At 28.1% G+C, this 16618-nt stretch overlaps 5 protein-coding genes across 9 annotated transcripts; 3 read left to right on the top strand and 2 right to left on the bottom strand.

Annotated features, from left to right (window-relative positions):
• Positions 1-44: 44 nt before the first annotated feature.
• On the bottom strand, positions 45-1635 carry LOC114883074 (peroxiredoxin-6). 2 transcript variants are annotated; one of them, XM_029200470.2, is made up of 5 exons: positions 1476-1635; positions 873-1029; positions 580-797; positions 425-497; positions 45-348 (listed from the first exon to the last, which is right to left on the bottom strand). In XM_029200470.2, exons 3-5 carry the CDS (start codon positions 705-707, stop codon positions 217-219), a joined length of 333 nt encoding a protein of 110 aa, XP_029056303.2. In that variant the 5' UTR covers positions 708-797; positions 873-1029; positions 1476-1635; the 3' UTR covers positions 45-216. The 2 variants fall into 2 exon arrangements, with proteins under 2 accessions (XP_029056303.2, XP_029056304.1); XM_029200471.1 differs by lacking the exon at positions 1476-1635 and adding an exon at positions 1303-1425.
• Positions 1636-1656: 21 nt separating this feature from the next.
• LOC114883064 (mitochondrial ribonuclease P protein 1 homolog) lies at positions 1657-3391 on the top strand. Its single transcript, XM_029200438.2, has 3 exons — positions 1657-2130; positions 2212-2764; positions 2907-3391. Exons 1-3 carry the CDS (start codon positions 1775-1777, stop codon positions 3186-3188), a joined length of 1191 nt encoding a protein of 396 aa, XP_029056271.2. The 5' UTR covers positions 1657-1774; the 3' UTR covers positions 3189-3391.
• A 105-nt stretch (positions 3392-3496) lies between these two features.
• LOC114883071 (F-box/LRR-repeat protein 4) lies at positions 3497-6996 on the top strand. 4 transcript variants are annotated; one of them, XM_029200468.2, is made up of 8 exons: positions 3497-3556; positions 3714-3830; positions 4498-4591; positions 4698-5151; positions 5218-5473; positions 5561-5921; positions 5995-6322; positions 6410-6996. In XM_029200468.2, the coding sequence occupies exons 2-8, from the start codon at positions 3813-3815 to the stop codon at positions 6744-6746; spliced, it is 1848 nt and encodes a 615-aa protein (XP_029056301.1). In that variant the 5' UTR covers positions 3497-3556; positions 3714-3812; the 3' UTR covers positions 6747-6996. The 4 variants fall into 4 exon arrangements, with proteins under 4 accessions (XP_029056301.1, XP_029056300.1, XP_029056299.1 ...); XM_029200466.2 differs by lacking the exons at positions 3497-3556; positions 3714-3830 and adding an exon at positions 3851-4329 and having other exon boundaries at positions 4698-4877; positions 4947-5151; XM_029200467.2 differs by lacking the exon at positions 3497-3556 and having other exon boundaries at positions 3680-3830.
• Positions 6997-7246: 250 nt separating this feature from the next.
• LOC114883001 (nucleolar pre-ribosomal-associated protein 1) lies at positions 7247-14650 on the top strand. The gene is given in 16 exon segments (XM_029200279.2): positions 7247-7505; positions 7697-7921; positions 7999-8290; positions 8365-8956; positions 9045-9338; positions 9427-9714; positions 9816-10136; positions 10229-10547; positions 10624-11805; positions 11880-12133; positions 12135-12723; positions 12790-12917; positions 12992-13201; positions 13277-13497; positions 13591-13987; positions 14061-14650. Coding segments are annotated over 16 exon segments (5931 nt in total). The 5' UTR covers positions 7247-7426; the 3' UTR covers positions 14601-14650.
• Positions 14651-14686: 36 nt separating this feature from the next.
• Positions 14687-16135, bottom strand: LOC114883056. The gene is made up of 2 exons (XM_029200408.2): positions 15169-16135; positions 14687-14942 (listed from the first exon to the last, which is right to left on the bottom strand). The coding sequence occupies exons 1-2, from the start codon at positions 16133-16135 to the stop codon at positions 14776-14778; spliced, it is 1134 nt and encodes a 377-aa protein (XP_029056241.1). The 3' UTR covers positions 14687-14775.
• Positions 16136-16618: the final 483 nt, after the last annotated feature.

The raw sequence follows: 16618 nt of genomic DNA, 5'->3' as shown, positions 1-16618 counted from the left end.
CGCAAAACTTTGATGGATAATGACATCAAATAACAAAAAGCATGACAAATCTAAGAAATATATTTTAATGCATATTTCGAAATACACTTATTTGTAATTGTATTTGAAAGAATATGAAAATGCTATGATATTGGAAAAAATACATTATTGAATGTATACTTTAATTTTTATAAATATACATTTTGTTTATTTTTAACGTATTTATTTTTTGGAGAATTATATAGTCGGCTGAGGAACCATACGCAAATAATTTTTTCCTGATGGTAAAGTTAGAATTTCAATATTATCGTACAGTTTTTTAGCTTCTTCATCGGAAACAGTAGGTTGAATCATGACATGGTCTCCGTTCTAAAATTACAACAAATATTCTTTTAATATACGTATAACAGTATTTTAATTTATAATTAAATTTGTAAATACAAACCTTCCAATCAACGGGAGTTGCTACTTTATGCTTTTCCGTCAACTGCAGCGATTTAATCACACGTAGAATTTCACTATGTTAAAAAGAATCTTATTAGAAAACATATATTACTGAAAATGAAAATTTTACAATTAAATACACGAAAAAGAAAGTACTCAAAACTTCTTCCAGTGGTTGCAGGGTATAAAATTGATAGTCGCATTTTTTTAGCAGGATCAATAATAAATACCGCTCTTGCAGTCAAAGGTATACCCTTGCTATCAACTTCTGCAGGATCTAACATTCCTAATAGGGTTGCGAGTTTTCGTGTTTCATCTTCTATTATCGGATATGGAAATTCTTTATCAGTTACTTGAGCAAAAGCCTTTATATCCTAAAAATAAATTATGTTTTATGAATTTAATCAGTCTGTCTTTACGACAAGCGTCTTTTTAATTTAAAAACATACTTCTATCCATTTGCGATGAGAATCGACTGAATTACATGATAATGCAATAACTTTTACTCCTAGTTGTTCAAATTCCGGTATTAATTTTACTACTCTAGCTAATTCCGTCGTACATACTGGCGTAAAATCATTTGGATGAGAAAACAGTATTCCCCATCTATAAAATATATAAATTTATTTTATAAAAATTACTTTGTATCTTCATGTATTATATATATATACATATACACATCTAAATATATATATGTGTAAACAAATAATTTTCACACAGAATAACATGTAGCTGCATAAATAACAATTTTGAATTAATACTGATTAATCGAAGTCCGTAAAAAATGATTTGTGTAGGAATATAATTAGGTATTGATCATTAAAAAAAAATGATAAATTAAATTACAGGATATATGCATTAAAAAATATATTTCCTTACGAGTCACCTAACCAATCATGAAAATTAATTTGACCAATTTGCGTCTCTGCCACAAAATTTGGAAAAGTTTCACCTAACAAAACCATGTTAGAATATAAAATTTACTTTCACAGATATCTGTTGGTATACCTTAAGCTACGTACACATTTGTTACCGTTACTGAAATTTGTTACCTAGCCAACAGATCATGATAATAAATGTGTGAAAAAGCCCTTGCGTATTGACGCTGTTTATGGATTCTGTTTAACTGATTTAAGCCAGCGTGCGCATCAAAGATAAAAGCTCGTTCAATGAGAAATGAATTTTCGTGTATAAAAAATAATAATATTAAATGTACTATATGTATATACATTTAAGTTTCTGCTAGCAAACGCAGTATATAAATATCCGCGCCCGCAAGTCCGCAAGTAGTGCAAGTAGCCAGCAGTAGCCAGTAAAGTGAACGTTGTATCGTTTTGAAATTATTATTATTATGATTTTTAAAATGTATAATAGAGTTTTTCAGTGTTACGTTACTGCTACAGCAAAATTATATTGTAATGGTGTTGTTTATCCATTAAATTATAAATTTCAATTTTCTGCACAAAACCATGCATTACTAGCACGAGCCTATTGTACTAATAAGTCTCTAAAGATTGTCCAAGACTATGAAGAAATGTATGAAAAACAATTAAATGAAAAGCTAAAAGATCCAAATTTTGCAGCAAAGTATAACAAATGTAAATTAGAAGTGGAAGATTATCGTTCTCGATTATTCAGAATACCTGAAGTCATAAAACCCTATGACTGGTTAGTCTTGCTTGAAACAGACTTTAAGGGACAAAGAAGGTTGTATTTTAAATTAATTTTGAGCCACCACATTATTTAACAAATTTCTTTTGTGTTAATGTAATGTTTGTTGTAATACAGGACATATCTGGAATATCGTTGGAAAACAGAAATGAAACAATCTAATGATATTAAGAGAAGGGAAATAAAAAAGAAAAGAATAGAGAAAAAAAGAGAGGAGACAGGTCCAAGTAAATATAGCCTAAGTCACAATACATTATTTTATCGTATACGTGATCAAGCAATCAACCATTTTTATAATGGTAGATTAATGAGCGCTATGTTGCATTCACCACCAATAGTGCTTGATTTTTCGTATGATCAATACATGTCACCATCTGAAAGGCAACTTTGTGCAAAACAATTATTACTTACATTCTCAGAGAATCGAGTACACGATGATCCTTGTAACCTTTATTTTTGTAATGTCAATAGACAAAGCATAACTATGCAAAAATTGCATATAACGATACCAACAATGTATGACCCAGATTTTCCACTAAATATCACTTCAAAATCTTATTTAGAAATATTTGATAAATCCAGATTAGTATATCTTACACCAGATTCTAATCAGATTATGACACACTATGATCCTAATTCTGTGTACATAATTGGTGCATTGGTAGATAAGGTAATCACTATTTCCTCTATGTCATTGTATAATTAGCATAATTTAATTACCGTATTCTAATGATAATAAGCAGTCAAAAAGTAATTCTATATCATCTATTTTTAAAAAACATAAAATAAAATATATATGTTTACAATTTTAGGTCAATAATCAACCATGTTCAGCTCAAAAAGCTAGAAGAGAAGGTATTAAAATGGTTAGATTACCTTTAGCTGAAAAGTTACAGTGGGGCATAGGATCTACAAAAACCCTTCCTCTTAATCATATGCTTAGTATATTGTTAGACTTAAAATATACAAATGATTGGAATATAGCATTACAACATATACCTAGGAGAAAGCTTAAAGAAGAAAGAGAAAAGGCTGTTTTAAATAAATTTAAAAAGAGACAAGAATTGATAGAATCCCTAATAAAGAGTAATTAATACTTTATTGTTAGTTACAATAACTCTTAAATAAAATTTTAAATATACATTGAAGTGTAAATTTTGTTAAACTATTTTATTCTTCATGTAAGTGTAATAAAAATATTTAATACTTTTGTTAATTTAAGTATTGAGCTAATTTTACCAATACAAGAAGTACATATTAGCTTGAATTTGATGTAAATAAAAGTTTGTATAACATTTATGAAGTGTTTTTAAATTGAAGAAATTTATTTCTACTATATATAATAACGTATTACAGTGAAATAGATACATTTAATGAAAAGTAAATAATGATGTTATTAAATTTCTTATTTTGTAAGTGTTATGTGGTTAATTACCTGGTATACCATAACATATTCTAAAAGGTATAAACATTCTTATCATATGTTTATTTTTATTATAATTATTGAAAGTAATAATATGTAAATATTTTTAAATCTCTACCAATGTTTAGTATTTAGTACTACTTCTTTTTTTTTTAAATATAACCTAAATAAAGTTATTACTATTTTAAATATTTAGTGCCAGTGCCAATCAACCCCGAATGAATTAACTTTTTTATAAAAAGGGGAGTGATGAACTACATAATGTGTACATATATTATTTAGGAAATATGTACGCATGTATATATGTATGTATGTAAGTAAATGTATATATGTATTGCCTTCATTTTACACTTTGCTGTTCATATACATATAATTGAAGACATGTCAAGTATCATACGTTTTTAGTACTAAAAGAAAAAATACAAAGATCTACTTTTTTTTATGAACTGATTGTTTAAACATTTAATATATTAAGTGATTTTTTAAGAATATTATACATGCAATTATAAAAGTAACAAAATTCAATAAATTCATTAACCTATCGCTACTTGAGGTTAAAATTCTTTGTTTAATTGTATTTAAATGACATGATATCTCATGACGAGATAAAAATAGAAGTAGTACCGATAAGTGGAAAAAGAATTGATGAAAAAGAAGAAACTGTAACATTTGTAGAACAATTTGTGAAAGATGTGTGCGATTTTAGTTCCCAGTATGGAAGTAATATCAGTATTTCATATACAGCTTACAATATTGCTGGGAATCCTAGCAAATTTCCAGACTATGGAGATTTTCCTCAAGCTTTTGTTATGGTATGCTAATCTTTTTTTAAATTAAAATGAAAAAACAATAAATGGTAATTAAATATAAAATAAAAATTCAATATAAAGCTTTTAATAACTTTAAAACTGTTAATATTTGTAAATTTTGATCAATGTTTGAGATTTTCACAATTTAAAAGTTATTTATTATTATTGCAGAGAACATATGGACAATGGTGGAACAAAGCACCTTCAAGATTAACAGATTATATGCCACAGAATAATGTGGATGTTGTAAGTCAAGATTACATAGGTACATATTATTTAATGTCAAATGTCAATACCTTTTATTAATATTTCATGTGTTTATTTTATAACATGTCCAACCAAATTAAAATGTTTATCTTTATATTATAAAGATCTAGAATATTACCAGGAGGTATATCCAATTAGAATATCGGTATATGAAACTTACAATCCTGGAAGTGTAGTTGGAATTTGGGCTCAAAATTCAGAAGGCAAATGGTTTCAATTATGGAGTGGATTTCCTCAAGTTGTACCACACAAGCCAAGAATATTTTCTCCATATTTGCAATCATGTAATTTTAAAACAAAAATGATAAGACTGGAATTTAATCACAATTTATTAGACTATTACACTGAATTAGATGCTGTGTTACTTATTGGAACATCAGAATTAATTGTACCTAACAACTTATATCATCAAAATTTAAATGATCTCTCACAAGAATTGGGCTACCTTAAACAAAGTAATGATGACATTTATAATCTAACACCAGATTATTTAAAAGCAAATCAGGATTTAGCAGTTATTAAAAAAATTCTTCCTAAACATTGTAGACTTTTAAAAAGGTAAATTAATATTTTATATTAGTGTTCAAACAGTTTAATAAGTAAAGTGAGTACTCTTTATTTCAGCAAAATTATAGATAATATTTCCAAGGGTAAATTAATATCTAAAATAGGACAGCATTATCAATCTGTTCCTCCAATAGAAGAAGCCTTTAATAGTTTGCAACAGTTCTTACAAGAAGATTTTCCTAAACTTATTAAAGACATCAATCATTCAATATCAAACACATTAAATGAACAAAGTAACTCTACTAAGGAAAGGTTTTTGTTACCTTTAAATGATTCAGACAATCAGCCGTGTGGTAGTTTTTCAACACTTCCAGTAAAATATCATATTTTAATTTTGTGTACTCTATAAATCTGATTTTAAAGCTAACAATAATGTTTTACTTTTTATATATTTTTACAGGATGAAACAGTACTAAAAATATTAAAAAATTTGGACTTAAAATCATTATGTCGTTTATGCAGAGTAAATAGACACTTTAATAATATTGCAAGAGATGCTTTACTGTATACAAGCCTCAATTTGAAACCTTATTGGCACTGTTTAGATACATCTGCATTAAATTGTTTAGCACTTAGGTGTCACTATTTGCAACGGCTAGATCTTTCATGGTGTGGAAATTATAATATGATTAAGTATAAAGATTTTACCGATTTCCTTCACACATCTGGAACTCTTTTGACACACTTGAGATTAAATTGTTGTCAGTTTGTGAATGATGAAGTTATCTTTGAAATTTCAAAAGTCTGTAAGAACTTAAAAGGTAAATGAGATTATTGTAATGTATCTTATAAAAATTTATAAAGTGCCTATTTTAAGTGTTATGTATTGTTTAGAGTTGTGTTTACGGAATTGTATGGGCGTAACAAATGAAGGATTTTCAAATCTTGAAAATTTGAAGTTGCTGGAGCGCTTAGAACTTTATAGGACATCTGTTGAAACTTCTACACTGTGTTCTATTTTAAAGAAAAACACCCAAATGAGACATTTAAATTTAGCAGGAATGCATGATCGTTTAAATATAGATGAAATTGCGGTTGAATTAGGAAATTCTTGCCCATATTTGGAGAGTGTAGATTTCTGGAAAGCACAAACTTTAACTCCACATGGAGTTAAAGCTCTTTCTCATTGCACTAATCTCCGAGAAGTGGATTTTGGATGGTGGTATGTTGTCTAAAAAAAAAATTATTGTTTAAAATTGTTTATGTATATATGAATAAGAAATGACTTAATAATTATATTTAAATACAGTGGTGGAATGGGTGCTCCCGGTGATTCCTTACGAGCATTATTGTTTTCATGTCGGTACTTGGAAAAAGTATTTTTAGCAGCTCTTAGAGGATTAACCGATCGTGATTTAGAACCACTTTTACTATGTCAACGACTCCAGCAATTGGACCTATTAGGAGCTCGTTCTCTTACACCTGAAATATGTTACGGGTTTTTGTTATTTTGTCCAAGATTGGAAATGATTGATCTCAGTTTTTGCGAAGGTATTAACGATTTTATAATACAAGAATGGCGGCAACAATATCCACGCGTCTCTATTAAAAGGAGTTTCCAAGTAACCAGTTCTGATATGCTGTAATGGACATTCCATAATATTATTGGTATATTGAAATTTATTAGAAAAAATTAACATATTCTCGATATTCAAGAAATCAGTTTCATATTGCCTATACATAAAGTCAAGACCATAATATAATTGTGCATAATTATATGTGAAATATAACTACAGAAATATATATTATATTTATAATTGTCTTTTATATAAGAAAATATATGTAAATATAACTTTTTATTCTTTCAATAAATTACTTCTATTTCACTACAGTCTATTCATCGGGTCCCTACTTTTTTTGATTCTTGAATATATAAGTAAGTATATTGAAACAAAATTTAAAAAATGCCCATAAAGGGCAGTCAGGTGCGATTAATGTGCCATCTATACAAAAACAGCTGAAACTATTCGACTACTTACCGATTAATTATCATATTTTCGGAAAGCCGGTCGGTAAATTGTCGAGTAGTTTCTGCCGTTTCTTAATAGATGGCGCTGAAACGGAGTTCCTACCAGTTTACCAACCATTAGGTTTTAAAAATTTTTGAAAGAGCACGTGTTCTTTATTGACTGATTTAGGTTATGTGAACCATACGAGAAAAAAATGAATTTTCTGAAACTTTAACCTTTTTGTCAATTTGAAAACGAAATATATATTGGAGTGTATAATTTCTAGTTCCATACAGTGCATAAATTATTATAAAAAAATGAAAATCAGTTCAAAAAATGAAAAATCACAAAATCATAGCGCTGTTAAGAAAAATAAGAAAGAGAAAGATCTAAAAGGTAATTTTTGAATACTCTGTGTTAAAATTAATATGTGTATAATATAATTAACATAAATTTTATTGTATTTTTAAAATTCATTGTGTATCTTGAACCCTTTGTATTAAGAATGTGCTTAAATACGTTATATCTAAAATACATTTTTTTATAATATTAACAAAAGGCATTAATGTAAATAATTAATTATATAGGTGATATTGAAATTAATGAACATGTCAAAGCAATTGATAAAAGAAAACTTAAAAGGAATTGGTCTCATGATGAAAATGAGGTAAGAAAGAAACAGAAAACAAAAGATAATTTAAACCCATTAGTAAATGGTTCAAATGACAATGGATATACTACAGAATTTGATAAGGAAACATTCATAGAATCTCAAGGAAGCAAAAAAACCAAGCATTTGAAATCAACAACAGGTAATATATACATTTTACTATTATATCGGAAATGTTCAATAACAGAATTATTTTTAAATATAATACTCCACATTCAGAATGTAATAATAAAAATGAAAAAACTGTGGAAAATAAAGAAAACACAAATGAACAAACTGAATATTTAAGTGGGAAATTGTTAAGAAAAAGTTTGAGTACCATTAATAATGTAGAAATCCTAAAAACGTTTATAAAAATTTACAAGGAAAATGAAGAGAGAGATTTGGCTGCAGAATATTTAAATGCAGGTGGCAATATTCTTGAAGTATTAAGAATAGTAGATACCACAGATAGAAAGAATATTGGTAATGTTGTAACAGTATTTTCTACCATAAGGATATTACTAATAAAGTATGTACCATGTATTCATACTTGAATAGTGAATTGTTATTACTGATTTTACATTGATTTCTATTTCTATTCAGAATTTTAGCACAGTATCCACAACATCAGCCTAGTGCACAAGAAGCATGCCGCCATTTAATTAATTCACATTTATCATCAATACATTCTATGTTATCTGTACAAAGTAATGCTAAACACAGAAAAGTAATTTTACAATTGCTTGCTGCTGTAGTTTCATTAGGTGGTAATCTTCCATGCGAATTACTTGTTCATCTGTCTATACCACCTGAAGTTATTAAATCTCTTGTGCAGCACACAAAGCCCAGTGATAAGCAAAACATAAGAAACTGTTTTATTCACTTTATAATTGCCTTTTTGATAGAAGGAAATGTGCAGATTATCAAAGCTCTTTTAGAAAAACGTGGTTTACTTTCTAGCATATTTCCTGATCTTATATATGATTCTAAGGATATTGTTAATTTAGTTATAACTACTCTTAAAAATTATATTCTTCAAAATTCAAATGTTACCAAAACTATGAAATTGCATATATTTTCAACATCAGTTGTTCAAAATATTGTGTGTTTGTACAATTGGAAAGGTCCAAGTAATTGGCCAAAAAATAAAAATCAAGACTTCACTTCACATCCACAATATCTTGCAGAAAAAGAGGTATTTATTATGGATATTGCAAACTAATATAATATAGTGTAGATTGTTCTTTGGAGATATTTATTAAGTCTGAAACATTTTAATTTAGGTTGTTACTGAGATTGTACATGATTTCTTAATCATATTATTAACATCACATAAATATGGAATTATTTTTCACGATCGTATGTTGGGTACTTCACATGTTAAACATAATAATTTAGTAAATACAGTAATCCAAAGCCTAGATCGACCATGGGAATATGAAAAACCATCAGATTTAGTAGTTAAAATAATGGCGGCATGTCCAGATTTAATTAAATTCCAGTTTAGTATTTTAGAACCATACCTTGAACCCAGGGTTTCAGTAAAATGGATTGCAGTAATGCAGTTTGTAAGAAAGGTAATTACATAACAATTGTTATTACATTTTTTTACATTTTTAGCTTATTCTTTTCAGCAAAATATATATAAATTAATTGTTATTACAGATAATTAATTCACTGGATATGGAAGCTTGTGTAAAAATATGTTCATCTGAGTTAAATGTATTACAATTGGCTAATGTAATAATCTCTTTAACTCTCCATGGAGTTGTATTAAAACATGCGATTATTCCATCTTTAACACATTCTAATATAACAATCAGACACGAGGCAATACTTACACTTTTAACCATATTTAATCAAATTAAACAATATTTATTAATTACAAAAGCATTTTATAATGATAGTTATTTTTGTACTTTTAAAAATTGCATAATAGAATCTATAATAAAAGTAAGTATTAGTGCATGATAATGATGTTTAAGTACAGTAATATTAAATAACTGTACTGTAACATTTAGCTATCAAACTAATATTAAAATTTGATATTGCAGCATGTACCAATTTTAAACATGACATTAAATGTGTGGATTTCTGTCTCAGTATCAGACTCAGTTGAATCTGAGAATACAGACAACGAACGCGTTCCAAAAACAAACAAGCATGTACATTTGACAGCTGTATTAAACTTATTACATGTATACATTGAAGTTTGTCCAAAATTGTTGGATACATTAGCTGATATAGAATCTGATACATTTTTAAATATATTAAATGAATTAGATGGTATTGATATTAATGAATTCAATATTATAAAAGTAAAGGCTATACAATTTTTAGTTATTTTGATTCCTAATGAATTTTTGCCTCAACAGGTATATAAAATAATATTTAAAATAAGTGTTAATTTATACAAATGGTTTATTTGATTATAAAATATTAATGATTATATACAATTTCTTTTTAGAAAATCTTTAAGGATACATTGTCATTTTTAATACCTCTTCTGAATGAAAAAGCATCTTTAGTTTCATCATCTGCTGAAGCAACAATCAAAACTTTATTAAATACTACTGGAATGTTTGAAGGATGTAATGATCATTTAGATATTTGGGTTAAAGGCTTTACAAATTTAAGTGATAAAAAGGAAGCTACAAAATGGTTTATTCATAATATAAAGAAAGCTGCTTCAAATATTGAAAAATACGCGAATGAAATAGTCAAAATAGAAGAAAGTATTGATGAAGGAGCAATTTATGGTGGTCGAATAGAAGATATATTTAGAGGTAAAAGTTAATGGACTTATTAAATATACATACCTTGTATTATGTCATTTGAAGTTGTATTCTCTTTTATTTATAGAATTGGAAAATAAGGATAATATTTATGAAAGCTTGGATAATATCGTTTTGCGTATGCAACGATTTACATCGATATCCCCTCTTTTATGTTGCATGTTACATAAAAGGAGAGAAGATTTACATCCTACTATTATATCCTATTTATCGTATGTTTTAATACATACAATGCATTATCAAGTTGCGCCACAATGTTTAATATATTTCGTAAAAGATATTGAATTACCCGTAAAGGAGTATTTACTAAGCTGGTTAGAGGGCAATGACCCTATCTATATTAAAGAAGTCTTTCCTTCAATGAATTTAACGTGTAAATTAAATTCAGTATTATTGAGCAATGATAAATTACAGATAAATGAAATATTTGGTGGTAAAAGTACAGTTACTTTTCAGTATAATGATGAAGAGATAACAATTCATCATTCGTTATCAGGGTACGATATCACGCATTTATTCAAAATGACATTATTCTATCTAGTACAATTTACTAAACGAGGTAGTTTAACAAAAATTCAAACGGACAATTGTAAAATACTTTTAATATCATTATTATACGTTGCAAAAGATAATCTAACTGATTCCAAACTCGTGGAAAAATGTGCAACATTTGTTTTCACTCATCCTATTATTTTGCACTATTTTTCACCGTTTCAACACAAAAGTAAAGATTCAATAAAAAGTATGATAACTCTTGTAATTGCTGATGTTAGTAAAGCGGTGATACATTTATGTAAAGAATATGATGCAAGGAACTTGTTTTTACATTTCAAAAATAAATTAATTATGCTACTTTGTAAAATGATAGACAAACGTAAAAAACGTGACAAGATAAATAATGTTAAAACGATTACTACTGTGTTGGTGTCGTTGCAGTTGACACCGCAAAATGTTGTACATTTATTGAAGAAATTAATAAATTTAGAAAGTGCAATGTTTATCGCAAATGATGAGAAAAATTTATCATTATATGGATATATAGTTCCAGAACTTTTGGAAATTATTAATAGTAATGAAGTGCAATCTGAACGTTCTGCACTCTTTGATCTGGATGCAGAATTTGTGAAACATTTATATTCACACCTATTGTTCTTAAAATCACATCTGGTTAATAATCTTGAAATGTGGGAAATATCATTATATAAATATTTGTCAAAATTTCCATTCAATATAGTCGATATTGATGCAAGTAAGTTTATAATAATATACTATATATTCTATTATACTTTTCTTATGATTATCTAACTTATATGATGTTTTTAGATATGTTTACAGCATTACTGTCAACGAAAATGACTGATACAACTGTAAAATTAATTTCATTTTTAACTAGTAAAAATACGAAATTTATGCCCATCTTTACGAGATATATGATGAAATCTGAAAATATAAAAGAAGGAAGCATTGTGTTTCCAATAATTGGAAGCAACTTAAATTTCGAATGGAATCATAATTTTTTGGAAAATTTGAAACAATATTATGAAACTGAAATTCTATCTTATTTATGCAATCCGAAAAAAAAATACTAAAACTTGGATAGAAGAAAATGTCACTGCAATTTCCTATTTGATAACACATGCATTTGACTTTACAGCATGTAGCAAAACATGTAAGAGTATTTTACAAATTGGTGATAAATTGGATACAGTATCCATACATTATATAAAAATTCTTCAAAGCATGTATGACAAATGTGCTGCATCAGAAATAGATGGTGAACAATTTATAATGAGTTGGACACAAGTTCTTCTTCACATAATTAGTTTAACTTTAAAACGGGACTCTAAAAACGTGAAGAAGATTTATATTCTTTGTGAATTATTAAACGATGCAGTTAAATATCTAACAAACAAACAGAAAGATTTTATATTCGAGGAATTAAGTACTAATAATTCATGGTCACAGTTTACAAGATTTTCTTTGAAGTTAAGTCTTAAAGGATTAAAGGATAATGGACATCATGTTCCATTATTAAAAACTTTATCTACTTTATGCAACGTAGCATATAGAAACAATAGTGACGATGAATATGCCAGAACTTTATTTGAAATGGCAACCTCCCATTCTGCATTTATTAATATTATGTTGGAGTCATCAGATATAAAAAGTATGTATGCTGTACTAAATGTATGAAAAATATTTAAAGATATTCGTTAATTTATTATATTTTCAGGAGAATTAACAGAGCTATTGTGGATTCTTATACAAAAACATAAAAAGATTATGACATTAACGCATATACCTGTTTATTTGGCAGCATATAATGCTACTTTAAGCGAAGCTGATCAATATATTTTATTTGTAAGAACATGAATAACACAGATAGATAAATATATTATGTTCTGAGAAAATATTAATATACAAATTTGCTTTAGATCTTACAACATTATGAAGCCAATGATATTAATATTTATGAATACCGGCCATATGTTTGGGGAAATGTGGCAGCAGTGCATTATAGTGTTAAAGGTGAAACGCACATGAATTTATGGAGACAACCATCTATAACTCAAGTTTTAAATTTATTTGAAGAAGATAAAGTAAACAATACTATCAAAAATTATCCTGTAAACAGAGCATTAAAGGTGAATTTCTAAAAATAATTAAAATATTTTAAGTCATACTTAACAATACTAAATAATGTTTAATTTTTTTTTCAGAATAGCGAATTGTACGAAGCAAGCAATACGTATGATCCTGCATTCTATTTACCATTATTACATTTCTTGTTATCCGAAAATAATGTTGTATCATGTCAACGATTTGCACAATGTGGAGCTTTGGCATTAACATTTGCTGCTTGTAGTAGTGTACATTCTGATGTTCGTATGTTAGCTTATACCATTATTGCTAGATATTATAATCATCTGGAAGCTTCTAGGTATTTTATAAAGATAATTATATATGTGTATATATATATATACATTTTTATACTGCACAATTTATATTTAATTATATCTTTTTTTGTTTATAGTTCAAGAGCAAAATTATTATGGATGCGTCTGATAGATGCATTGCGTTATGGTATTGTATCACTTCAGTCAGAATTAAGTAACGTGCGCTTAAATTCTATAGTTTCAACATTTTTGGCAAGAACATCTTTAGTTGCCACGAAACCGTTACATCCCCTTTATCAGACGCTACAAACATTTTTATTGGCTAAACCAGCGTTAAATGTAAATACAATACCTGAATTATTACAACTTTTTCATAGCTCTGATGTAAAACATAAATCGCATAGATGTTGGATTCTGGAAAATATTCGCGATGGTATGAGAACCGAAAGCGAATTGGATGTCGCTTTCAAGTGTAATCTATTTAAAATGCTTTTAGATTTTTATGTTTGTAACTTGTCAGATTCAGATACGAAGGTAAGTAAAGAAGTTAACAAAATTAATAATTACTCTTTCGTAATCTCATTAATCTTGTGTCTTTTCATTTCAGATACTTGTCTTGGAGATTATTAATGTTACACTGAAAATTACTAAGGCTTCTATACTTCTTATAGAAGGTCATGGATTACTTCCATGGTTATTAGGAATTACGACAAATTTGTACAAACAAGAAGCTCGACCCTTTGAACTCGTAATGGAAATAATAAACAAACTTTTAAGTACTATATTAAATATAAAAGCAAATAGTAATCAGTTTAAAATGATGCTTTTAAATATTGTATTGAGCTTAAAATCTCATTTATCAAAAGATATTAAGATTACCACGTTTATATTATATATAAATATTTTGCAAAAATTACTTGAAACAAAATCTATAAAAATGATTGTTACTGAGAAAGATATAATGGAAATTCTTGGATTTGCTAAAGAATTACTGGGCGATATAGATGAATGCGATGAGATGTTACGCTTTGATTATAAATATATAACCAAAACAAATTGTTCTTCACAAGATGTGACTGAAGTAGCAAGAAATAGTTTAAAAATATTAATGTGGACATGGTGTAGCAACGACATTTGCATACTGTAATAAAAAATGTGTATTATTTTGTAAAATATATTTTATAGGAATACAAATAATTTTATAACAAAGTAAAATTTTGTATATATATTCATAATAAAATGAGGTAAAAATATAAGTGAAAGTTACAGAATAATAGATTAGAAATTATATTATGTATAGACGTGTCTTTATTTTCCAGGGGTCATGATTTAGGGGGTCTCAAACACTCCCTGATGAAATTAGGTCTGCATTGGTCCGTATGGAGAGAACATAGCCGGTATGATAACTGTGTCTGTTTTACCGGCCCCTCTTTTACCGCACCACCAACTACTAGTAGTCTCTCGTCGGTCCCGCACCTCAGACTGACATCTGAAAAGACCCAATTTTGACCCAGTCAAAAACAGCACAAGAATGAACACTTCATTTCTGAGTTATTTATTTAATGCCCGTAATTTCTTTTCTCATTTATTTATTTAATTGGCTTAAATTCTTCTATCATTTTAGTCTTGTTGGATCTGTAGTCGCTGGTAGAATCATGAACTTCGTGGATAAATTGTGTGTACAAAAACGTTTGCATCTGGGTCATTACGTTTACCTTGATGGTGTCGTAATACTACTGTCACTCGAATAATGCTCAGTTCTCCTGTGAATGCTTCACCATTAATAAATTCCTTCATTTTTGGTAAAGCAGTCGGTAACTCTTTACCTAACAATGTTATAGCTAAAGAGAACTCTCCATTATTTAAACTGTTCATAGCCTGTTGAGCACTCTCGTGGCATAAAGCATAATGAGCGACTAAATTTTGATCATTTCTACTTAAGAATCCAGATTTTCTACTTCCCGTTGTTCGGGAATAATTTTCCACACTGTCTATTGGGCCTGTTGCATCTTTATCAGATGCATGACCTCTTGGATGACCAACCTCTCTGCATCCATCGCACAAAACATTCTGCGAATCATCAAGTATAATACCTGCCGCTTTAGGTGACGTACCATTGTAGCGGGCACCACCTATCATCAATAATGCATTATCATCCGATGATATTTTATCTATTTCTTCTATCAAATAGTTCGCATTATTCGTTAAATAGTCGATAGTGCTATTTCTTAAATCGGTGGCGTCTTTTCCAGTTTGAGCGGCAATGACAACAAATAAGCAGGCATTTAAATCTTTTTCAATTTCTACAGGATCTTTATTCCCTAATAGAGTCCAGTGCTTTTCTTTATGATATTCAATGTCAATAGCATCGCACTGAATCATTTTTCTGTCGTTTCGATTGCAATTTATCGTTTGGTATAAATTACCATCTGATGTAAATATACGGATAGGTTTTCCTGTTATATTAGCTAATGCTTTTATGTGCATTATATTAGTTGGTCCATAATTTTTTAAATCATTTATTATACATTTATTTAAACGTTTCTTCCAAAATTTCTTAGTTTTTGTGTAACTATATTTATTGCCGCATTTGCTGCGTCCTGCACGTATCTCTCTATCTTTTTTCTTTTGTGCTTGAAAATCATCATAATCTAATTCTGTGATTTTATTAGTATCAAACATTTTAGTCTTTTTATTATTTTTTACTTTTTATTATTTTCATTCTATTAGAATAAGATTAATTGTAATTATTAAAAGGTAAGGAAATTATGACAGCTTACATTAATTATCTCTCTCGATTGGAGATTATCAATCACCTGTCAATATCCCGATTAAAGTTACGAAAATATTCCATTTTTTGTAAAGTTGATTAATCAAATATTGAAATTTTGAAATATTTTAGTCAAAATTTTTGGGGGTAGTTAAACTTGAAATTTGGTATTAAAATTTTGTTACAAACATTTCTTGCAGTTGTTTTTGCAACGCTTACTTTTCTCTTACCTCTCGTGTGAGCATCGACCGTGTCGGCGCCATCTAGAAACAAATCATGGAACTATAATCAAAACTAAGTTATCGGTATGTCACCGACAGAACGTAATCACTATTTTACCGACAAAGTTCAACTGTTTTGACATAGTTCAACATTATGTAATTAGATGGCGATGA

Source organism: Osmia bicornis, chromosome 2, assembly GCF_907164935.1.
Source record: "Osmia bicornis bicornis chromosome 2, iOsmBic2.1, whole genome shotgun sequence".
Classification (NCBI taxonomy): domain Eukaryota; kingdom Metazoa; phylum Arthropoda; class Insecta; order Hymenoptera; family Megachilidae; genus Osmia; species Osmia bicornis.
The sequence above is the reverse complement of the archived record's forward strand: the minus strand, read 5'-3'. Positions and strand labels throughout refer to the sequence as shown.